Genomic DNA, 25,340 nt, shown 5'->3' with positions numbered 1-25,340 from the left:
ATTCATACTACTTTTAGTGGTAAAAGAGTGTTGGTTGGTTCTGTTTTTGTGTTTGTCTTTATAGTCTGGGATAGACGTTGTGGGTTTTCAACCTCATGACTGTCAATGAAAGAAAGTCATTGGAGACTGAACCTGTAACACAGAACATATGGTAATAGAGAGAAAATGATTTACAATAGTGATTTCAAAAGATTTTACATGAAATAAGAAATCACTAATGTAGAAAGAAGTTTGATTTTGTTTTTCAATATGAATGAGTTTTTGATAAAACATTGATCACTTAGGATAAAGTCTAAGTAATTCTCATTCATATCAAAAGCTTACAAATATCTGCAACATAATGTTAACAAGATATCATTGACCGATACTTGTCAAGTACTTTAGATACTAATTGTTATGTTGCATAATCAATATACCACTGCACATATAAAACAATATGATTGTGCTTAGTGATAAGAGAGTTATAAATATGACGACTCTACTTATTCATATAAAATTGTAACTACAGTTAGAGTGCCATACCATGTCCTTGACGATTGCTTGAGCAGTATACTAGTTCATACCAACCTGAAGTGAGATTGTGAAGAAGAGATTGCATAGTTCAATAGATCTGCAACTGCAAAGTCCATGAACTGTGGTATACTGACTTCCTCTTTTAACTCACCAACCAGGAGTACACTTGTACACATCTTACTAGAGTACAATTCCAAGTGTAATGTGCAGCAAGTGCTTGATATGTCGTAATATTCTCAAGTCTCGTCACTGGTGCTATATGTTAGATACTGCTTCCTGATAATAACCTAGCACAATATACAAAATTACAATGATAACATTCCCAGCTTGCAAACAGCCATATCCCTCAGATAAACCTTTGCTGTTATCTCCAAAGGTAACCAGGGGGCCAGCTTTCTCAATCCACATTTGATAGCAGGGCTCTATCTCCGGTCATATGTCTTGATGATCCACTGTCAAGAATCCACACTACCGGTTACACCTGTTTAATGCCCTGCACTACAAATGGATTAGACCTTCTTCGGAACCCAAACTTGGTTGGGCCCGACATACTTGTAGAACTGTCCTTTGTCAGGCAAAACAACATTTTTAATTTTAATTGTCTCAACTTTCTCAATGACTGAACATTTGACCTTGTAAACAGCCTTAACAAATTTCTGTTTAAGCTTAGGCACAAATGTCTCCTTTCTAGCCTTAGAAGGACTGGCAGTCTTAGACCTATCATGCTTCTTGTTATTCACATGCTGACGAGGAGTAGTCTTATCATTAGACACATGCTTACCATTAAAATAAGCATACATCATATTAAAAGCACAAGACATACAATTAGCAACACCACATGCTTTATGAGAGTGATTAACAGCAGGTAATTTATGCATGGTAGACATGGCATTATTGTTATCCAACTCATGTGTGTCTGAGTTAGTCTCAGTTGCTTTCACAACTTTGACTGGAACTTTCGACTCACTTGACTTGGAAACAATCTTCTCATAAGCATGATCCTCAGCACGTATTTCTTCTTGAATACCAGAAGAGGTCGCATCAAATGGTTCAGCAATTGATGCTTTATAGAGGGGTTCATCAACACCCTTAAGCACATGTGGTACTTCCCTCCCTTTAGCACAGACATGAGGAGGGGAGTTTATGCCTAATTCTCCAATAGCAGCATTGTAATCATATCCTATTCCAGATGTTTGATTAACAGCTTGCTTACTGTAGAACTCTTTAGCCTTCGAACAAGAATTGAAGTAGGCTCTAACCTTAGTCTCAAGACCGGTGATCTTGTCTTTGAGAATAGTTTCGAGTTTTCTATAACAGTCAACTCTATTCTCTAGAAAAGATACCTGTTCTTTTAATTTGTCTTGATTAATATGCACAAGTCTTAATTCATTGACCTCTTTCTCAAGGTCTGTGATCTTTAAACTTAACAGTTCATTATCACGACGTGCACAATCTAAGTTACCTCTTAGATGATAAACCATTTCAGCATCAGAAAGTTTTACCTCTATTCTTGACGATGAAGCTTTTCCATCAATAGCCATAAGAGCAAGATTTCCTTCATCTTCATCTTCACTGTCAGTATCATCCCAGCTTCTTCCCTTTGCCAGATAAGCCCTTTCAGAGTTCTTTCTTACTTGCTTTGGCTTCCTACATTCTGTGGCAAAGTGTCCCAACTCATTGCAGTTATAGCATCTAATGGTGCTTCGATCAACCATCCTTGTTTTGTACCCACCACTGCTGGTGTTAGAGGATGAAGATCCACCTTTCTGGAATTTGTTGTAGTTGGACTTGTACTTAAGCTTGGGATTCCTCCTGAATCTGACATGGGAGAATCTCTTGACAATTTGGGCCATTGATTCATCTTCCAATTGCTCCAGCTCTTCCAAGGAATAAAAATCATCACTTGATTGATTTGTAGTAGGAGGATCATATTCTGCTACTAACTCATTTTCCTCACCCTTGGAAAACTGTACCATTCTTTCTAACTGTTGAGATTGTTGTTGTTGTTGACCTTCAGCTACAAGTGCAGTAGATGTGCTGACCATTCTATCCTTCCCGTAGACTTCCTTCTGTTGAATCTGCTCCAACTCATAGGTTTTTAACACTCCATAGAGCCTGTCCAAAGAAATCTCACTCAGATCTCTAGCTTCTCTAATGGCAGTGATTCTATGTTCAAGATGAGCTGGCAGTGTTAAAAGGAACTTTTTGTTGACCTCCCTGATTGAATAATACTTTCCATTGATGTTCAGGTTGTTGATCAACGCATTGTACCTCTCAAACACTTCAGTAATTCCTTCTCCTGGATTTGATTTGAAATGTTCATATTCAGAGGTTAGGATTTCCAACTTGTTCTCCCTAACTTCCTCTGTGCCTTCATTAATCACCTCAATAGTTTCCCACATGTGTTTGGAATTTTTACAGTTCATCACATGTCTGTTCATCAAGGGATCAAGGGAATCAATTAATATTAATTGAAGGCTGGCATCCAAGGAGGCTTCTTCCTTCTCAGCAGGAGTAAAATCTTCAGGCTCTTTTGGATAGGTTCTAGCTTCAGTAGTCACCACACCATCTATTATTACCTCCGGTTCAATAACCATCGGAGTTTTTATACCCTTCTTTAACAAGTTTGAATATTTGGGATTTGCAACTTGTAAAAATAATAGCATCTTCTTCTTCCACATGATATAATTCTCTTTATCAAATTGTGGAATTTTAACGGTTCCAACTTTATGTGAAGTCATTATGAATTTTTGAATAAATAAAAATTCAAGGAGTTGAAAAATCACAAAAGTCTAGGATCTTGATTTGTTCGTTAATCAGAAGGCTCTGATACCAATTGTTAGGTCCCAATGTGTTTGTAGAAGGGGGGTTGAATACAAACAGCACCGAATAATCGAATTAAATGCGGAATAAAAAATGTGAAACAAAATTCAAGTTAAATAAAAATATTATTAAACTTGAAAGGTGTTACAACAACTGTATCGATTACAAGGAATTAATCTCAAATTAATTATCACAAATCTAGAATAAATTCGACATGAACTTTTTCTATTTTTGTAATAAAAAGATTCAAATGCTAAACGCAATTTGAGATTAAGTTCTAGGGATTTTGATCCGCTAGATTGTTACACAAGAACAAGAGAATGATTTCTAGTTGATTGGATTTAACTTTGCAATCTAGAAATTGATCTTGAATTAAGCAGATAAAAATTGAATGTTTCAAAGGCGGCTGCTTTTTCTTTCTGTTTGTTCTTGGCTTCTATTTTTCTGGATTTTAGTTGCTGCTTGTCTGCTTCTTTTTAATCAACAGAATAGAATTGAACTGGCAAGACAATCCTAAGCTCAGCAAGACAATCGGTAGGACAATGGATTGAACTAGCAAGACAATCTGAATGAACTAGCATGACAATCAGAATGAACTAGCAAGACAATCAGAATGAACTAGCAAGACAATCCTTCTCCTAGTATAACTTTCGGTGAGACTATTGAAAATGGCCTAGCATGACAATCGGTATGACAATCCTGATTGTCATGCTAGTTCATTTTCAATTGTCTTGTTGATTTAATGCAGATTTTAATCCAATTTAAATTCTGAAAATTCCTAAAATTAATTCAGAATTAATTAATCAGTTAATTCAATTAATAAATAAATTATTCTTCGCAGATATAATTTATTTTCTTAATTAAATTAGATGACTTAATTAATTAATAGAGAATTAATTCTAGTCTTCAACAGCAACCATTCTTCTGCAAATCTTCTGAAAATCACTGAAAATTATGAATCAATTCCACCACTTCAACGTTGACACTCGATGTACTGTCTGGTTCATGAGTGACTAACTTCCGTGACGTTTCTTCATGTGTTGACTTTGATACTCTGATTTTCTTCAGATTAAATCCTTGTAATTAATGATACTCTGACGAGATCTCTGTCACTTGATTAAATCCACGATCTTGATTTATATCACTGAGGCATGATCAACTTCTTGAACTTCTTCCAGTGAATTAACTCCTCAAGTCTGTAGATGAACCTTGTTTCTGAATCCTTTGACAGATATTACTTTGCGAGATCTCTCTGACGGTCGATCCACTATTTACTTATTACATTCTTATTTGAGTTGAGTTGAATCCTCGAATATACAAATAGGCTATGACATATGACTTACAATCGCACATAACTATTACAAAATACCCGGAACAATTACAAAAAAATAGATCTAATACAAAACTAATTTTGTAAAATCTATTCTAACACGATCAACCCTCATGTAAATTACAACTACGATTAAACCACATGGAAACCAAAATAAAAATTAACCACGATTAAACCACGTGGGATCCAAACACATAATTAAAATATACATGGCCATAATAGTGGATTAACAACCTGCATCAAAAACAATACAAGCAAAACACTATATACACGCATATATAATTACGACATGGACATTATATCATAAAAGGTAGAACCCATTACCAGGCTCTGATACCAATTGTTGGGAACCACGGACTTAGGGTGTTACTACGTTTTACGATAAAGATTACGAAAAGAGGATTACCTTGTTAATGGTTGATTCCACGCTCTTCTATTGTATTCCCAAATTCCCTTGAGCGAAGTGTGGCCTCCGTCTTCTCAAGTTATCCTCTCTTCTTGCTCCTTGGTAGCTACAATATGTTTTCACACAATTCCAAGCAAGAAGAGAATAAGAATATATATAGGCTACAATAGGGACCATGGATAATTAGGTTGGGCCTTCTAATTACATCTTGAGCCTAGCCCAATGTAATTAAATATTAATTCAATCCACTAAAGAATTAATATTTGCACTACCTTTCCTAATACCATAATTTAATTAATTCGGTTCCAATATTATTTGCTTATTAAATTCCCCATGTTTAAAATATCATATGTCCATTAATTAAATAAATTACTGATAATTTATTTAATTAATATCTTTTATCCTTGATCATCCACTCAACCTTTATTTAATTATGCCTGAATAAATTCCACCTGCAGGGTTTCACATAATTAAATCTTTTTGAGCTTTCAAGGGGACATCATTAACCCGAATATTATCAGGACATGGATTCCTTCAATAAATAATATCCACCATGTATATAATTCCATCACCCAAAATATAATGATATAATTCAAAAGAATTATTTCATATATAAATTAAAGCATGTAAATAATATACACGTGTCAATTACTATTTCCGGATTACGAACCTTAGCATTAATAATAACATAGAATCTTAGTTCTCCTTCTTAATCAGTATTAAGGGAACAATTCTAAATTTGATCATGTTCAATATACACAAAGTATACTAGTATTATTTATTAGTCAATATAAACTAATCTAAATAATACTACAGCCATACCAGTGGATTGTCCAACACCACCTGTGTTGTGAACCTTATTATATTATATAACCGTATTTAACAATCTAATATTCTATATCCCATTTGATACTAGATTGTTCACAATATATAATATTAGACAACATGTAAACATTCAAATGATTCTCAAATAAACTGGCCAGAAATAAATGTACATACTTCAAATAAATATTTTCAGTATACACTAACACACTCCAAAGGACCCCGCTCATGTCCCTCCCAAACATCCGAACTCACGTGATAGGAGTTATCAAAGATAATGTCATGACTAACTGGACCCGGTAATATGTTATTCATCCTGAAACAATAAACACACAATTTAATGTTAGATACTTCCATATTTAAAATTGACTGTATAATCACATTTATATGTACCAAAATTCAAAATTTAGGCCTTGTTAATTCAAATCTCAACCAACGCATATCAATTAATCAACAACATTACGGAACCAAGACATTCTCACAAATACGATACAACCACAATCAACAACATTGAACAAAACGCAACCAAGACATTCTCACATTACGTATTCCTACACAACCACAACCATCAACATTTGACAAAACGCGACCATTACGATTAACTAATCATGATCAACTGGAAACAATCATCACCATTAACCTAGCTACTATGTGTATAACTTGTATTTGTTCTGTTTTACTGTCCTCAATTAACAAATCAGAATACACACAAATTAGAATACGCACAAATCACGATCAACACAATCACGATCAACCATTACACATAAACTGGAACAAATCAGAATACTCACAATAATACGCACAAATCAATTACGTCGCACAACTCAGAATACGCACGGAACTACATAACAAAACTGATTATACACACAAACGAATTAATTATATGATTACGCACAAACAAATCAGAATACGCACAAACGAATCAGAATACACACAAACGGATTATACACACAATAATATGAACAAACGAATCAGAATACGCACAATAATACGCATAAATCAAATATATGATTATACACACAAACGGAACATACAGTTCATCAACCCTAATCCACAATAATACGTACGATAATACCCGAAATCAACCCACAATAATACACACAATATACACACAAATTAACCCGAAATCCACAACCAAAACAGTTAAAGAACCCTAACCCTAAAAATCTGAAATCATCCCTAATTGCAAATAATTTACGAACCTGGAACGAGAAATCAATGAAGAAGGATGGAATTGGGTTGTAATCGCCTGAAAATCGCCTAAAAATCACAGCAATCGCCTCGGTTTCAAACTAAGTTGGAAGATTTTGTGATTATACTGAAAAATGGGTTCATTTTTTGGGTAAAACTGAGAACCCGTCTTTTCGCGCATATTATTAACGGAAAGCAATTAAGGATATTTTTGTCTTTACCCGTTCCGCGCATAATAAACGCGGAAGCCAACCCTTTTCGCGAAAAAAACCGCGAACCGCAGATTTTTTTTTAATCCTGGTCCTTGGATTGTTCATCCAACGGCCAGGAAGTGATGTGTTGGTTAAGGGTCCCCTGACACATGATTTTCAGGGGACAGGACCCCTGCTAGATTGTGACATTGGTCTGCAAAATCGTAAGAAACCAAAGCATGCATAACAGTCTCTGGAGCTTCATTACAAATAGGACACAACTCATTGATATTCTCTTTTCTAGTTTGCAATGGATCTTTCGTGGGAAGGCACCCAGATGTTGCACGGAGAAAGTTCTTGATATTAGAAGGAATCTTAAGTTGCTATAATTTTCTCCAAAAGCCAGAATTATCAGCAGAGGAAGGACTCACTTTAGTATTCTGAATATGAACATGAACGTACGCATTCTTAACAAAGTACTGACCCATATTCTCGAAATGCCAATACCAAGTGTCCTTATTATTCTCATGGAGAGGAATAGACAAAATCAGCTTTGCATCATGATCTTCAAATATGTCCAGAACAATCTCCACATCCCAAGATCGATCACCAATTCGCATTAGAGAAGCAACTTTTTGGTTAACAATCGACTCATTGAAGGTGTGAATATAAGGATCCTCAGAAAACGGCAGCCAAGGAGAGTTAAGAATATCAATGTCTTGTCCATCACCAACTCGACAAGATAAGCCTTGATTAGTTAAATTTTAAGCTTCCAGAATACTACGCCAAATGAAACTAGGATTGTCACCTAGTTTAGCAGAAAGAAAAGAACCAGTGGGGTAGTATCTAGCTTTGTAAATTTTGCTCACAAGTTTGTTTGGATGAGTTACTAGACGCCAGGCTTGTTTGCCAAGTAAAGCAATGATGAAATCCCGTAAACATCTAAATCCCATACCTCCCTTGCTTTTGTCTGAACATAGGCGATCCCAACACATCCAATGGATATTTTTATCCTTAGTCACGTCTGACCTCCACCAGAAGTTTGACATGGTCATCTCTAAGTCTTTGCAAACCTCAAGAGGGAGGAGAAAGACACTCATTGAGTAGCTGGGGAGAGTTTGACCAACTGATTTAATAAGAATTTCTTTTCCTCCTTTAGATAAGCTTCGCTTGTCCCATCCTTTCATACGATCTTGCAGGCGTTCTTTGATATAGCCGAAAACTACAGATTTTTTACCCGAAATCATGTTTGGGAGGCCCAAGTATAAACTTTGATCATTCGCCTCACGAATCTGAAGATGATGGAACATCTCCAATTTAAGATGAGCACTGCAGTTGCGACTATAAAAAGCTGAAGACTTGTCAATATTAATTTGCTGGCATGAGGCCTTCTCGAAGAATTTCAGCATATTTAACACTTGGGTAGCACTATTTGTATCAGCTTTGCAAAAAATATAATAGTCATCTGCAAAGAACATATGTGAAATAGAGGGAGCATTACGAGCTACCTTAATACCATGAATGAGACCCTTTCTTTCAAAATCTTCTATCAAGGCAGTGAAACCTTCGATGCAGATTAAAAGAGGTAAGAACTCAAAGGATCTCCTTGACGGAGACCACAAGATGGAACAATACGACCAAAACTTCTTCCTGCATGTGACACTTGATAATTTACAAAACTCATAAATGCCATAAATAATTGAACAGCCTTCTCATTAAAACCCAACTTGGTTAAAACTGCTTTTAAATAGCTCCATTCGACTCGGTCATACGCCTTGCTCATATCAATTTTCAGAGCCATCCACCCTTGTTTGCCTTTAGTTTTACGTTTCATAAAGTGCATAACTTCGTATGCCACCATTATGTTGTCTATAATAGGGCGCCCAGGTACGAAAGCACTTTGAGTATTAGAGATGATTAAATCAATAAATGATTTTAATCTATTTTCCAGCACCTGCGAGAGAACTTTGTAAACTACATTACAAAGAGAAATTGGCCTTAACTCAGTCATGAATTGCAGATTTTTCTTTTTAGGGATCAAGGTTATGTTGGTACCATGGAGATGATGGTTAATTTGAGCTATGTCAAAAAACTTCCTGACTATCTGCACGATATCTTCTCCAACAATATTCCAATGCTTTTGGTAAAGCCCCGGGGTCATGTCGTCTGGACCGGGAGACTTGTCAGGGTACATAGGAAAAAGGGTTGCCTTAACTTTCGAAGTTGAGATGTATTCTAGCAGAAGGTTATTTTGATCTTCAGAAATTTTCATTTGGATGCAGTCAGTAATTACTCGCCAATCTGTAGTCGAGGCTTTAAACAATTCAGCAAAATAATTAACAACCACCTCTTCTAGTCCTGAGTTCCAGTCGACCAAAATACCTTCATTATTCTTTAAATTTTTGATTTGATTGTTGGCTCGTCTGTTCTTAACAGCAACATGAAAGAGCTTTGTGTTTTGATCCCCTTCTTTAAGCCATAGTTGTTTGGACCTTTGTTTCCAAAAGGTTTCTTGTTGGGCATAGACCTCAGCGAGATCTTTTTGATTTTCCTTAAGAATTTGGATGATATGTCATCTCTACGGTCTTTCAGAACTTTGATAATGCGTTTATGGGCATAGATTCTTCGTTTGAAACTACCTGTTATGTCCTGACCCCAAGCAGAAAGAACTTGAGAACATTCAGAAATTTTCTCGAAGAAAGACTTGTTTTGATTTCGATCCCAAACATCTGCAACTAATTGATGGCACATTGGTTCATGAAGCCAGGAATATTCAAAGAGAAAGATGCGACTTTTTATCATTTGTTGAGCTTTATAAAATTCCAGAAACAGGGACAATGATCCGAGGTAGAGACCTCCAAATTAGTCAGAGAAGCACCTGTAAACATATTTGAAAAAGCTTCATTGTATAAAGCTCTATCCAACCGAACTTCTATCCATTCAGAAGTACCAGCTCCTTTTTCCCAAGTATAAGGATAACCGATGAGATGCATATCAAGAAGATTACAATCATCCAAAACTTCCAAGAAACCATTAATCAGGGATTGGGGGTAAGGACGACCACCACGCTTATCTTCTTGAGAACAAATATTATTCATGTCTCCTTCGAGAATCCAAGGAAGAGGGTTATTGGCATGTAATTGACGTATAAGGTGCCAAGTTTTATGACGTTTACTCCTGTCCGGTTCTCCATAGATGCCCGCGAAATAAAACAGGTTGAAATCCTATAGATGAATTATGTCATCAATATGATTCTTGTTATAAGAACGTAACACGACTTCATCTTTATTGCGCCAGATTAATGCAACTCCAACACTATAACCTTGAGATTCAACTACCAATAAGCCTTCAAAGCCAACTGCACGCTGGAACCTTTCAACAGTATCTGTCTTGCAAATAATCTCACAAAGAAATATAAAATCGGGTCTCTTTTGGAGAGTTATCTCCTTAAGGAATTGAAAAGCCCATGGGTCCCAATCCGGCCCATGGAAATTTCAGGTTATAAGACTCATAATGATAGGCGAGTACTCCCCTGAGTACCCGCCCCATATGCGTTTTTTGGAATTGAAATATTACCTGGGCTATTTTCGGTCATACCAGTCTCAATATTGTCTTCAAGGTCCATCAAAATTTCTTTATATAAGCCCACTTTGTCAAGGTCCATCCCATCACCTGTCCTCCTCTTTTTTGTCTCAATTATTCCAATATCTTTTTTAGCAATTGTTTCCGAAACATTAGCAAAATTTGTTTGAAAATTCAAATTACTAATGTTCGGCCTTGGACTGAAATGTTGAGATATCATATTTGCACGATTCCTACCTTTATCAACAGAATCTGCGTTTGCCGGAGTAAAATTAGGATCGTGATTAGGATCATCACTCTCGTGTTGTTTGCCCTGAGCTTGTTTGCCTGCCATGAAACTACTACCATCTTCCCCAGTTCGAAGCCATTTTGCCCCTACTGGCTTTACTTGTTTGCGAAGAGGGGCTCTCATCCATGCACCAAAAGGTTTTACAATCTCATTCTCTGCCTTTTCAAACAGTTGACTGCAGAATCGTTTTGATTGACCCCCGATACCACAAATGAAGCAAAAACTGGGAACATTCTCATATTTAAAATTAATCCAAAACCATTCTCCACCTGTCATCTTCAGTTTCATTCTTCTTTTTAATGATTTTGACAGATTAATAGTAACTCTGATTCTCATATAGTCTATCCATACTCCTGTAAAGTTTGTTGGCAAGATTGGATGTAAGTACCTACGTAATTACCTATTCCTTTTAAGAACTGTTTCTGACATGAATCCAACCTCTAGTCGTATATCTGAACCCACAGATCCAACGAGTTTAAATCCACACACCTAGGGTTCTGTCCTTTTTTCAATCTCGACATTACCAATGCTCTTCTATTAAAGGACCAGGGGCAACCCTCCCTAACTCTTTTGACGTCGAGTTCATGATAAAATTAGAATAAACACAATTTTGAATTTAGTTCCTTCATATAAACACCATTGTCTGGCTTCCATAGCAGGGCTAAAGTATGTTGCATGGCCTCACAATCGATACGTCCTTCACTGATGAACCGTCCTATGATGTAAAGTTTGGCATCAAAGATTTGATTTTGAGTGTTGTCATGTGTCAGAACTTCCTCAGTAATCTCCATGCCTTCTTCGTCTTCATCCTCTACAGAAATACTATTCATTGCTTGAACTAGATTATTTGTGTTGGCCATAATGGTTGTGGTGAAAGTAATATGAGACTAACAAACGAAAAACACAGGACTATGGTCTAACCATGTCAGATGACAAGATTACAAAAGTTTAATTATATAACAAATCACAAATGTGTAAGCATGATTCTCTAATGTCAAACACGGTAGGTATGATTCAAAAATAAATGTGTTTAAATTAGAATAAATTTGTAAAATATATAAAGTCGTTGCAATAAAATAGAAATTTATATTATATTTAGGTTCGTATGTTCTTAACTTTTATTTACCGTCGCTATCAAATTTTTAATATATCACGCCTTTGGATTGCTATAATATATGGCTATTATAACATCTAAACTATATTATAATAGACGAAACATTAAAAATTTGGTAGTCGGTCGGTCGGTACTTGATGAATTGACTTAATTACCCTTATTTTATTATTCTAATTATAGACGAAACATTAAAAGTTTGGTAGTCGGTCGGTCGGTACCTGATTAATTTACTTAATTACCCTTATTTTATTATTCTAATTCTATTTGGTAGGTAGGCCAATTCTAATTCTAATTAAAATTAAAGTCAGCTTCCTCTAACAATTTGTTTTACTTCATATCGAACTCTATATCATTATAATTGATATTAAAGTCGACTTTTTTACCAATTTATATTCTTATTTATATTGAGTTCAACATTATTCTAATTGATATTTTGGGCCAAAATAAATTTAAGCGAATTAAATATAATAAGTTGAATTTTGTTGATATTATGCGCCTCGGGTTAAGACAAAATAATAAATACTGAGGCTGAAAAATTATACTATTGAACTAGGATAAACAAATCAATATATATTACTTCCAACAAAAAAGAATATATTACTCATCCATGATAAAAAGTTTATTACACAACTGATCAAAACTAACACAAAATTAAAAATTAAAATCAAAATATAATTTGACCAACATGAACAAAATCATAATACTAACTATTTAGGTTAAAACAAAATTATCTTATTAATCCGGACTTAAAAATAATAATACTAAAAATTGTTAGTTGGATTTAGTCGGAGTAATGACCATCGAGCTAAAATAAAATACTCTAAACCATTGACCCGGAACAAATCAAATTAATTTGTCTTTTTTAAATAGCTATTATAGTTAATCGATTAAATAATAATTTGGCTAAAATAGTATTTTTTTTAATGTCCCAAACATAATGGAGACATTGTATTTTTTATACATGTATTAATCTAATTATCATGAAGTCATATCATATAAAATTTAAAATGAGCATATTTAATAATCAATTCAAAATAATTTAAAAAAAATTATATATATAATACTAAAAAAATACGTGCAGATAGAGTCCATAGTAAATTAGCGACAAATAATCCTTCATCGATCAAACTATTTTTTTTGTTGCTCAAAAATCTAATTTTAATTTTTCCGGAATTTTCTTCACATTTTACCACATTTTTCACTTTTTGTTTCCGGTATGGTGATGGGGGCTTCAATATATTTATCACATTAACATTGTTGCTTCCATCTTTCCTGTTTACTTGGATTACATATTTTACAATTATACTTCAATTCACTTGAGTTTCAGAACATGCAGCAATTACCTTTGTGTATAAAAGATTGCAGAAACAACCAAGTTATAATGCATTTTAAACAGGATGGTCTCAATCTGACCAAACAATATGCTGAAACAATACAGTAAGGATACAATAAAAGTGATACTGTTTAAAGATGGAAAAAAGATGTCACGTTTTCCATCACAGTAGAAGCCACAAGCAGATCTTTGGCCTAAAGTTCCATATAAGAAATCAGCTCTGTGGTAATCGCAATCATAACCTCCAAAATATGACCTTCTGTATTATAATCCCTTTTGTGTCCAACGCCTTGTGTCTTAGGCTTGTGTCTTAGCCACCTTTGTGTGTGAATGATTGCAGAAACAACCAAATTTTAATGCATTTTAAACTATATTAAACAAGACAGTGAAAAAATAGGGTTGATACAAAATGCAAGTTGTTCAAACTGCAGTGACCTAAATGCAGACATGCTAAATCACTATGAGTCATAGTCTATGACACTATGTATGTACAGTAGATCTCGTAAAGAACTGGCCCTTGGGGAAAATGTTCAAAATTGTATAAAATTCAAATAGGTGCGACTCAACTGGGACACCGTCCTCATCTCCTAGAGTTCAGCCCATAATTACATCAATGTCAGCGCCAAAACTTTGTAGAATTAGCAACTAGATGACCATAATGCCGCGAAATTGCAATCCTGAAGTCAATATCATCAAAAAATTAGATTTGGACTGAAAATACACTTGATCGAATATGAAACTACCAAGCAGGCTGACATCAAACATGACTAACATCAGTGTTAAGAAATGAGCACTACAGTTTCAAATAATTTAGTAAGTACCATATGTATTTTTAATCTTGGACATCAGACTGCTCAAATTATTGATTAGTTCACATGTCAAATGAATCCTCATTGCAATAGCTAGTCGGTGGAAAATAATATTTGATACATATATATTACGATAATCTTTGACACTTACATGTCCAACTCCTACAATTTCAACACAACTACATACTGGCAAAATATATAAAGCAAAGCTGACAGAGACATCTGCATCCTGCTGATAGCATATAACTTCTTATAATATATGAGTTAAAAACAATACAACCCCAAAGCAACATTCTGACAACCAATACAGAGCAACAAGGTTAAGTTCGATGATCTACAAAGTTTGTTATTTGGGCATTAGAATTCAAAATTAGATCTTATATATAGACTAGACCAGGGATCTACAATAATTTTGTGTAGTTATTTCATGTTGAAAGGAACCTGAGGTCTGAGGATGTAGAACATTTCAAGTATTGCTGTTGTTTAATATAAGCTGAAATATAGTCAGGGGACCAGTCACTTAATTTTCAAGCACTTATTTTAATTATTTTGCTTTTAGCTAATTATTGAAGATCTTTATTCTACATTATAAAAAAGGAGGTGTTGGGACCAACTGTCGAGCATTCTCATGAGTTAATACTTAATAGCATCCTAGCCAAAATGCAGCTCTAGATTAATACTAAATATAATAACCCGAGACAGTTATTTTAGTCTTCACTCAAAGCAATAGACTCAAATTTCTCAAGAGCATTCCCAAGAGTCACTTGTATCCTCGCCAAAATAATTAAGCTCTACAAGATTGGTAATTGACAGATGAAGTAAATCCAAGACAATAAGAAAGTAATTCTAGTCTCCACTCAGTGTAATAGACGCAAAAAATCCTGCATAAATCACACGAGGAGTTGGTTCAACCAGAAGCACCCAAGTAATAATAATGTTCCGTAAACAATTATAACATTCACACTTGTACACCAGATAATTATCAGCAGGAGATATAGATCTACTTACCACAGGTGATCTTTTACAATAGATGCCTCAAACTAAATTAATTAATCTTTAAAATCTATTGTACAAAGATGGAAAATACTTTTTTATAAAGATTAGTGATGTGATCTAAGATATAAGATTAAAATCAATATTATCTGAAACTTTACAAAACTGTCGAATAACAATCCAGGTCATAGAACCCACATAAAAGCCCTCTTAACATTTTGAATTTTGTAAAAGAGGTTCCTCGTCAAAAAAAATAATTTGAATTTTGGAAAACATTATTAGGTTTATATCTACACTGACTGTGTGTGTAAAACCTTCTGAAGTCACTATAAGATCAGCTGTTTGTAATACTCCAAAATTGAAAAGATAAAGCCTGCAAGCCAGTTACGAGTGGCCTATTTTCACAGACGAAAAGAAGCATAATATCTTTTGTACTAACTGAAATTATATTTAACATAAGTAAAATATCATATACATGTACGTTGAGTGTTGCAGAGATAGACTCTTAAATTTTCCAATATCTTTTTATTTTAATATTAATGAGAGCTGATACAATATCCAGTACAGTCATGCATTCTGAATCCTAATCTAATGTTAAATTATTCAGTATCAGTTTAAAGAAGTTAAAATAAAATGCACAGCGGCTGTACAAAGATTAAAAAATTGCATCTTCCTCTTATACAAAGGGAATGGATGTTAGAAAAACAGCAAGATCTTTTTACGATATATGAAGGAAATTAAAGGTAAAAGGTTAAAGGGATAAAGTATATAGTATATACCATGTAATCAATCTCCATTTCTCCTTTTGTCATCATTATAACTCTATGCACAGTCATATCACCATGAAATATGGACCAAAACTTAAATTAAACATGTTACGCTTATCCAGCCAATCTTCTTTCTATACTAGTCTACAGCTACAAATTGTGATTGAATTAATGGCCTGGATGCATTTCATGGAAAGAGACTCTGAATACAAATTTGTTGAATCAATCATATGAAACAATTACAATGTTTAAGCTTGAGTGTAAGTGGTGGGGTGGGGGGCTCTGCATACTCGATACAGTGGCCATGCAAACACTTAATAACATTGTTAAAACAGTAAAAAAGGGGACATCATACTTTCACTACTAACTAACATTCAAATCACTATGTCGCAAAGTAAACTTTATTACCAAACATAGTACCACTCAAAAACATAGTACATCACATTAGACCATGTCCAAACACTTTATAATATTGTGAGAATGAACAAACCTTGATATTTACTACCACTTGCTCTTCTTGCAACCTTAATCTGTTACTTACACCCATCTATCCAAAATATCCTCCATGCAAAGCTATGACCTGGGAGCATGTATTGTAATGTCACAGATTGTTATGTTTAAGAAACCATTTGCAACCACAAAAGACGAATAAAAAAATTCTTACATCTGTGCAGCATAATAACTAATTCCATTTTCCTTCTCATCTCCAGCAATTTGGCCATCAGATTTATCATTTGATTCCAATAAAATTTCTTCTCTCTTATCAGTTGTAGAATATTGCTCCAGTTTCGGCAGAGCACTTCTTTTGTAGTTCCATACCAGCATAGAAGTGTAGTCTTGTGGTGATACCAGACCTTGTTCACTGAGGCATTGCCTTTGCTCCTCCAGAGTTTTTGGATCATCGAGCTTTATATATTCAAGCAAAGCCTTCTCATGATCTGGCCTCCAAACAGTTGGAAATGGGGTATAGTCAGTTTCTGGCACGAGAGACATTCGGGTGTACTGAAGCCCGTCAATTGACTCCGCAAGGCCCATTCTCAACAAATTATGATACTCTGGTGACTGCCCTTTCTTCTCCTTTATAGGACGACTTAGGTTCCTAGCACCAATCTTGTAAACCTTTGCTCGTGACCTGAGCTTATATTTTGCAGCATAGAGCTTCGCAAGTGATCCCCTAATAATATAAGAGCAAAAATTGACAATTTTCTTCCTATTGTCAGCGAATCTATACCACTCAACCATTGTAGAAAGAAATTTATTCATTTGCGCATTTGTGTGAGCTTGAGTGGCATGGAACATTCTAAAACATGGTTGTGGATCTGGATCTCTATCCCCCTTGAGATAATTTAACTTTCTAAACTGTTTAATGCACTGTTTGAGGCTTGCTGTAACAGACAATAAAGTCCCTACACCTTTCTCACTTATGATCTTTCCCCCAGTGGCAGTATAACGCAGAGTGGGATATACCACTCTACGGCACAATACGTGGTCGAGAAACAATATACCCTTTGTTATGTGTTCAATAGGAAGGCATTCGTTGTCTAGCTTAAGCATATATTTCTGATCACAAAACTCAATTAACTGCTTTCTCAGTGTAGCAGCATCTGCTCTGGGTCCCCTAACTCCAATCAAAATATGACCACCAAAACGTACATAATCAACCTTCCGGGTCTTATCCGGTCCACTGGTGGGAACAAATTCTGGCCATGATGTATTTCCCTGCTCAATTTCTCCCTCTGGAGCATTCCATATAACATCACTCTTAGAAGGCCGATAAAATTCTTTAATTTTACCCTCCATCCAGCGATCCAGTTCATCAAGGCAAACATTAGCCAATAAGGGGCTCAGGATTCCACAATGCCCCCAAGTTGGAACTTTCTCAGCTTCCTCCGGAGCAAATCCAAAAAATGATTCTAGCCAAAACGGATCAGGCTTTGGTTCATCGTCAGCTAAAATTTTCTTTTTCTGATACTTCCTCTTTACCTTTTTCTTCCTCTCTCCTTCATCAACCTGACTAGTGATCACAGGTGTAACCAACGCAGATTTCACCAAATCAATCACCATCTTATCCCTAACATCCCGCATCAAAGCACTTATAACCATCCCAACCTTCATCCCATCCAATACCGTACTCAAATCACCCTTTATATACCACAAATATCCAGCAAAACTCCTCCTTACAACCCTCAACACAGTATGAGCTGTCCTCCCAGGCCTAAACGCAAATGACTTCTGCGAAAACCGAGCTTCATAAATTGGCTCTAGAATCATAAACAAAACCTCCTGAACAATCTTATCTTGAAAAGCAGCTGGCTGCGTAGTCGTCAAAATAGCCCTAATTTTCCTCTTTGACAAAGATTCATACTCAGTCTTATCTTTAGGAGACTTAATAAAAAACTCTAACCTAGCACCCCACTTAAACCTATTATCAAGAACCGCATTCCTAAGAGCCAACAAATCCTCTAATGCCGACCTTTGCACCGCACTTCGAGGCATATAAGCACCCATTTCATCAGCACATACTTTCTGATAAGCTAAAACCCACAGCTCAAATCTCCGCAAATAACTAACCAAATTAGTAGCTGTTTTTTCGGGGTCACGGAAATTTTCAATCCACATTTGCGAACAAACAGAAACACCATCCTCCTTCATCAAAGTAGACGGGTCATCGGGGTCCAAGACCCTTCTATTATGCGTCGAAGTGTACATAAAAACTCTAAATAACTTAAACCCATTATTTCTCGGCTTCGATAAATGTGATTCAGCTTGTAATATTGCAGAGTTACATAAAGAATACGAGTACTTTGCAAACAAATGATTACTCAAATTAGCAACCCGACGATGCATTGAAAATTGAAAAAAAAACTCAAAACTCAAAAGTTCAAGTCATGCCCTCAGCGACCCTAACATGGAGAAAATATATGAATATGAGAGTTGTTGATCCTTACGTAATGTTTAAAACCTCTGAACTGAAGTAGCACACAAGGTGTTTGACGAAATGTCTGAACTATAAAAATTTGGATTCTGAAAAGCGTACAGCAGTGTAATTGGGTACCTCTAAAACCCTTGGTCATGAAATGTGTCCAGGGTTTACCCTTTCTTTGGGGTCCGGTTTTCAGGTTAAAAATTGCTCTCTTTTTTCTAATTTCCTTTTTTAAATCCCAAATTTGTGCTGGAGGTTATTTTATAAGTAAAATGTAAATTAGTGGCTGTAATTTAATAATTTTTGACTGTTTATTAATTGTTTGAACTAAAATATTTAAATAAAATATTTCATTTAATTTTATTTTTTTTCAAATTGTGGTACGTAAAAGCAATATACGACCTTCAATATTTTTTGATTAGTCATTCTTTGAAATGTAAAAAAATAATATATATTTGTAAAATGCCTATTTCATTGAAAAATTGCCTAAAATACCCATTTTTAAGGGGTGAGCTGCCCAATTTAACCATTCTCAAAAGTACCGACTTAAATACCCACTACAGACGCTTCATTCAGCGGCGTATCTCCTTTCTTACTTGAAAATATAGGATTACAAATATAACGACCAAGTACAGAAGTATCCTCTTCAAGCTGCAATTTGTTTAGTGCGATTACTGCTGTCATTAGCGTTCATTCTGCCATACTTTGTCTAATTCTTCGATGTAAGTTGATGAATTTTGATCCTTGTTTATCCTTATTCTTTGATAAATTTATAAATTAGGGTTTTGTTTGCTTATCTCTATCTAGTTTAGAGTATAGTCATTTGTTAAGTTGAATGTTTATTCGAAAATTGGATGCCGATTTATTGTTAATGTTATAGATAAGTAGTGGTTATTTGTATTAATAAATTAAGTGTTCTTTCAGTTGGGCATATATTGTGACCAACAAGTGTTTGATGATATGACCGTAAGAGAATAAGTTTTATTATTCTATGTAATACAGTACTTGAATAAGCGTCATTTGTGTATCTAAATTATGCGTATACCTTGCTCTCTCCTCTGGCGGGTTGAATAAATATGCACTGGGGCTCCTATTTACTCCTCCATTATCCAATTCTCCTGCTCAATTCATGGTTCCAATTTAAGAACCATCGAGATTTTTAAAGAAAAGTGCTTGAAAATTTATCTATTGAGCTTACTCAAGGAACATAAGGTAATGTATAGTTGTTACCTTGGTTGATGAAAATGGAACCAGGCTTAAGGTTTTCATGTGCTTGAACAATACTTAACTCAGTTGCTGTTACAATAGCTTCAAATGATTGTGGCACAAAGCCAAGAGAAGTTAATATGTAAACAGCATATTGCAAATAACCCCCTGGACCAACATGAGTATGTGTTCCACTGATTGCCTCATTCTCTTCAGTATCCAAATTTGCATACCTTCAAAGAAATCAGCTAATTTATGTTCCTGGGCTCTCAATATATTTCTAGCCAGAGAGATAATACTTTCGAAGTTAGAACTGCATTTGTTCTACTAGGCAAATATTTTATGCATCTCCAAAGAAATAGCATCATTGTTTATCCTTTTTTTTAATTAACGTTGATGGGCAGAAAATTCACACGTATACGCTAAGACAACTACATTTCTTCATATATAATTTTTACTTATTATGTTGCTTGTAGATTTTTGTTACATATTTTTCTTATGATATGTTGTGTAATTAACAGATTATGGAACCTACCAAGCCTTTTATGCATCCCGAGCCTAGAGATAATTCTGTCTTGCATTTACAAAAGGATCATAGGTCATCCATTGTGAGGGAGGTTGGAGGTGGTGATAGTCAGCGGTCACGACATCGCAATCCTAATAATGTCAAGTTCCCTCCTTTACATAAAAGAATGGTACCGATTCTACGTGATTTAAGTTTTGATGGTGTTTCTAGGTTGACGGGCATCCAAATTGATTGGAGTTTGATTACTGCTTTGATAGAGAGATGGCGACCAGAGACACATACTTTTCATTTTCCTATCGGAGAGTGTATGATATCATTACAGGATGTTAGTTGTCTTCTCGGCTTAAGGATTGATGGTGCAGCTGTTACAAGTTTTACTGCAGTTGAAGGTGGATGGGGGAAATTTGTTGAACATGTTTTTGGAGTATTTCCTTTCAAAGAAGATGAATTAGGGGGACAGGGAGTAGGGAAATCAGGTGGACCTCTTGTCGGTGGTAGGTTGAAGTTTAGTTGGTTGAATTTGATATTTCCTTCTCTTCCAGATGATGCTTCCGATTTACAGCTTAGGCGTTACACACAGTCCTATATATTACAGCTGATTGGTGGTGTCCTGTTTACTGATCATTCTGGTGGACAGGTGCATTGCATGTACATTCCACTGATTGCGGATCTTGATTCATGTGCAAAATTATCTTGGGGCTCTGCTGTTCTTGCTTTCTTGTATAGAGATTTATGCAAGTCGTGTAGGAAAGAGAAAGATGAGAATGCTGGATGTCTTATATTATTGCAGTTGTGGGCATGGAGTAGATTGCACACCTTGTCTCCTGTTCCTCGTGCCCCAAATTTAAGCAATCCTGAAATTTGGGGTGATCTTCCTGGACCATATGGTTTAAGGTAATTTTGTACTTTTAATGCTTAAATTAGAGCACTTCTAGTAATTTCATAGAATCATTTTAATGTGCTTTATACATTTTCATATGTTACGTAGGTGGTGTGCTAGTCTATCGTTCATTGATAGTGGTTCACATGCATTAGCACATTTCCGTTTGTCGTTGGATGTTCTTGTAGATTCTCATTTTACATGGAAGCCGTATTCTGATGAGATTCTTGCGGCACTACCTGATTCTTGTAGAGAAGGTAGTTCCATATGGCATTACCAGGGTCCTTTGATCTGTTTCTATATTGTGGAGCCACATCTTCCTGAGAGATGTCTACGTCAGTTTGGCATGATTCAGGCTATACCATCTCCTTGTACTTACTCAAATGATCTTCACAAAATTGATTTGAAGGGGAAGATAGACATTGATTGGGCTACGATACATCATGTTCATTTAGGACATTGGGATAGTAGAGTTCAACATGTATTTGTAGCAGATGTAGGTGATGGTGTGTCGCATGATTATTACCATTGGTATTCATCCATCACTCTACGATATATCACCCGTATTGGTGGTGGTCATTGTTATACGGTATTTATAATTCAATATTTTTCATGCTACCTGGTGCTTTGTTTTACCGATCAGTGACTTTTTTATGCTTCTTTGCACAGATGGATTTATTGGATCACATCGAGTCTGTGTACAAGGGTGATATAGTCGGAGATATACCAACTATAATTGATAATGCTAAACAGATTCTATCGGATACATTCTATTCAGGATACTATCAAGATTTTCCAATTGAAGACAGACGTGCTAAGGAAGTTGAGCTAAAAGGGAAGCCTAAACGAATTCCAAAAGGAAACCGTGCAAGGGTCAATCCTCCGCGGATGCGAGGAGTGCTGCCTAATGTTCATAGAGATATTCATATAGAGGAAGATATAGGGGATCATGAAGGCGGTGTGCATTTGGATGATGATAATGAGGCTGAAGTTATGGATGAAGCAGCGGCAGAGAAAGCAACAAGAGCGGCAGAGGCAGCGGCAAGAGAGGCCAGGGATCTATCTTACTGTCCTAGATGGAATTTGTTGCCATCAAATGACTCCATATATATGTCACCTCCATGTGAGCAGACTGAACAAGCTGGTGGCAACCAAAGTCCTCCATTGTCACATCCTACATTCTTTTTATTCACGCAGTCCCAAGATCCATTAGCAACACAGTCTCATTTGGGAGTGAATCAACTACAGGCCTCAACACATCAAGCTTCATTGCAAGATCAACAACAACCTATGCAGACATCTGAGCACCAGCATCAACTACCAGTACAGACACCAGTTCAGCAGCAGGAGGTGCAACAACAGTTAGAGCTACAACAACCAGCCCATCAGCAGCCAACACAACAGTCGGTGTTGCAACAACCAGCACTAAAACTGCCCATGCAAAAGTTGCGACTGCCAAAACTTCCAGCACAAAAGGTTCCACCTCAGAAACAACAAGCAAAGCAGCTGGCAACATATCAGCAACCACCAGAACATGTGCAAGTGCAGCAACAACCAGCACAAGAGTTGCAAACACCGCAGGAAGCACCTCGTGAGCAGCTGCATATGAAGTTGCGAGCTCGCAAGCATGCACCTCCAGGATGTGGGACCGCTGGTAAAAAAGAGTTAGATACTTACAAACGACGGTAAGTCCTTTTGGTTGTCATACTTATACTACTTATATGTGTATTCATTTGTATATGAATTTCAACTTTTTTAGTTATGTTGTTTTTGTCTTATTTTTATAGGAACAAGGATTAACAACTCTTGGTTTTTGGCACTTGACATTGGAAAGTTGGATAGGTGAGTTCTTTATGCATTGCATGGCTTTATAAAATTAAGTATATTTTTACAATTGTAGAGATGCACCTCTAGATATATGTTTTGTAAGCCGTATTTTACTAATAGATATATTTTATGCTTCTAAAAATAAACCCTAACAAATTTAGTAGAATGGTATGTGGGAAAATAAATAACCTTCATTCCTAATGATTTATTCTCTTCAAAAAAATTGAGAAAATATGAAAGTGGCAAGTTAATACTAATTTAGTAGGGGAAGCATATTAGTATAACATAAATATGTATGAGACCTACAAACAAAAAGACATTTAATTACAATTTAGAGAAGCCTACCTGCATAGTCCTTGTTCTAGATATAGGATTCAAAATATCCTCAGACTCTGATTCGCGCAATATAAGTCTAATATCTTCATCCGTAAAAAGCAAACCAAAGCTATAAGTTGTGCAAGCAAAGGTGTCAATCCCCAATTGTAACAGTACCATTCTATAAGCATATTAGTGATTAGTTTTGTTGCTGATTTATCTGATATAAGCATATTAGTGATTCAAACGTTCCCCCTTTTGCTAGTTCCGACGGATTATGAAGTTCACTTGCTTTTTTCAAACAATCCTCATCATCTAAGACAATCATTGCTGAGCCATCGAAAGATTTATAATAAGGTATCTCATTATCTGTATAATCGCTGCTTGCTCTTGAGTACCCTTCACTATCAGCACTGCTCGTTAACAACGTCCTACTAGAACTCCCACTAGAAACATATCCTGTACTCCCTCGCACACTCTCTGAACTGTGGGTGCTTGTAGTTTTTTCAGAACTTATACCAATATTTGAGCAACTAACCAATTCCACAGCATATTGGCCTACATCTGTTGGAACTTTTTTGATGTAAAGCTCCACCCTAACTTTACTCACTGCATCTTCCAACGACTCAAACATGAACTCCAAATCATCATCATCAACAATTAAGACAACACCATACTTTCTACTTGTAGGATTCAGAAATCTACGTAATACAATCAACCTAATTAACTTCGGATTTGTCGATAGCTTCCTATGCAAAATTGTAAGAAATTCTTCATATTTTAGATTGTATTGCAATTTCACAAAGCCAATTACATCTTTATCATATCCAATACCAACATTGCTATCATTAGTTATATTTCCATCACAATATAACCATCCCCAAACAAATTTAGAATTTGCATCCATATATGTAAATAGACAAAAATTTCTTACAAACTGATGCAATTGAAACAAAAAATCTGGAATTTTGAGTACCTGATATGAAGAAAGGGAGTAAGCATTAGGATTATTTTGTTAAATGAGGGGCGCCTCATGAGACAGAAGAGTCCTCATTAGATAGAGAAGTAAGTTGTTGTGTTTTATTCGTAAAGGTAGGGCTTACATCAATGCGTATCATCGTGTATTTTTCGAAGACAACAGGCGTATCTGGTCAATAATTAACAAAAAAACCTGCATATCCATAGAATCCAAAATGATCTTTGGCGTATCAATATAATACGTATTACCTATAGGCGTTACATCACTCGATACTTCTAGCGCAGCGGCGTATCCAGGAGAATCTCACGGTCCAGGAGGCGTATCCACCGGATACTACATACAGAATAAACATCAGTGTAACGATTTAAAACTCTTTTAATCTGTAAGTAAAAGGAAGGCGTATCTAGTAGATGCGACTTACGGCCAGACGTATTACAAGGAGCGGGCGTATCTCTTTGTTTTCACTCTTGCACAGGCGTATGACACTTATACGGAGTGGCCAAAGGCGTATGGATTGCGGC

General features: G+C 35.7%; 2 protein-coding genes across 2 annotated transcripts; one reads left to right on the top strand and one right to left on the bottom strand.

Moving 5' to 3' along the window:
- Positions 1 to 13,608: 13,608 nt before the first annotated feature.
- Positions 13,609 to 19,263, bottom strand: LOC141668190 (nuclear intron maturase 2, mitochondrial). The gene is made up of 3 exons (XM_074474926.1): positions 16,828 to 19,263; positions 16,654 to 16,743; positions 13,609 to 14,271 (listed from the first exon to the last, which is right to left on the bottom strand). The coding sequence occupies exons 1-2, from the start codon at positions 19,008 to 19,010 to the stop codon at positions 16,737 to 16,739; spliced, it is 2,190 nt and encodes a 729-aa protein (XP_074331027.1). The 5' UTR covers positions 19,011 to 19,263; the 3' UTR covers positions 13,609 to 14,271; positions 16,654 to 16,736.
- A 359-nt stretch (positions 19,264 to 19,622) lies between these two features.
- Positions 19,623 to 23,541, top strand: LOC141664268 (serine/threonine-protein phosphatase 7 long form homolog). Its single transcript, XM_074470184.1, has 5 exons — positions 19,623 to 19,808; positions 20,814 to 21,712; positions 21,807 to 22,287; positions 22,368 to 23,383; positions 23,486 to 23,541. Exons 2-5 carry the CDS (start codon positions 20,817 to 20,819, stop codon positions 23,496 to 23,498), a joined length of 2,406 nt encoding a protein of 801 aa, XP_074326285.1. The 5' UTR covers positions 19,623 to 19,808; positions 20,814 to 20,816; the 3' UTR covers positions 23,499 to 23,541.
- The last annotated feature ends 1,799 nt before the right edge of the window (positions 23,542 to 25,340 follow it).

Source organism: Apium graveolens, chromosome 6 (assembly GCF_009905375.1).
Source record: "Apium graveolens cultivar Ventura chromosome 6, ASM990537v1, whole genome shotgun sequence".
NCBI lineage: Eukaryota > Viridiplantae > Streptophyta > Magnoliopsida > Apiales > Apiaceae > Apium > Apium graveolens.
The sequence above is the reverse complement of the archived record's forward strand: the minus strand, read 5'-3'. Positions and strand labels throughout refer to the sequence as shown.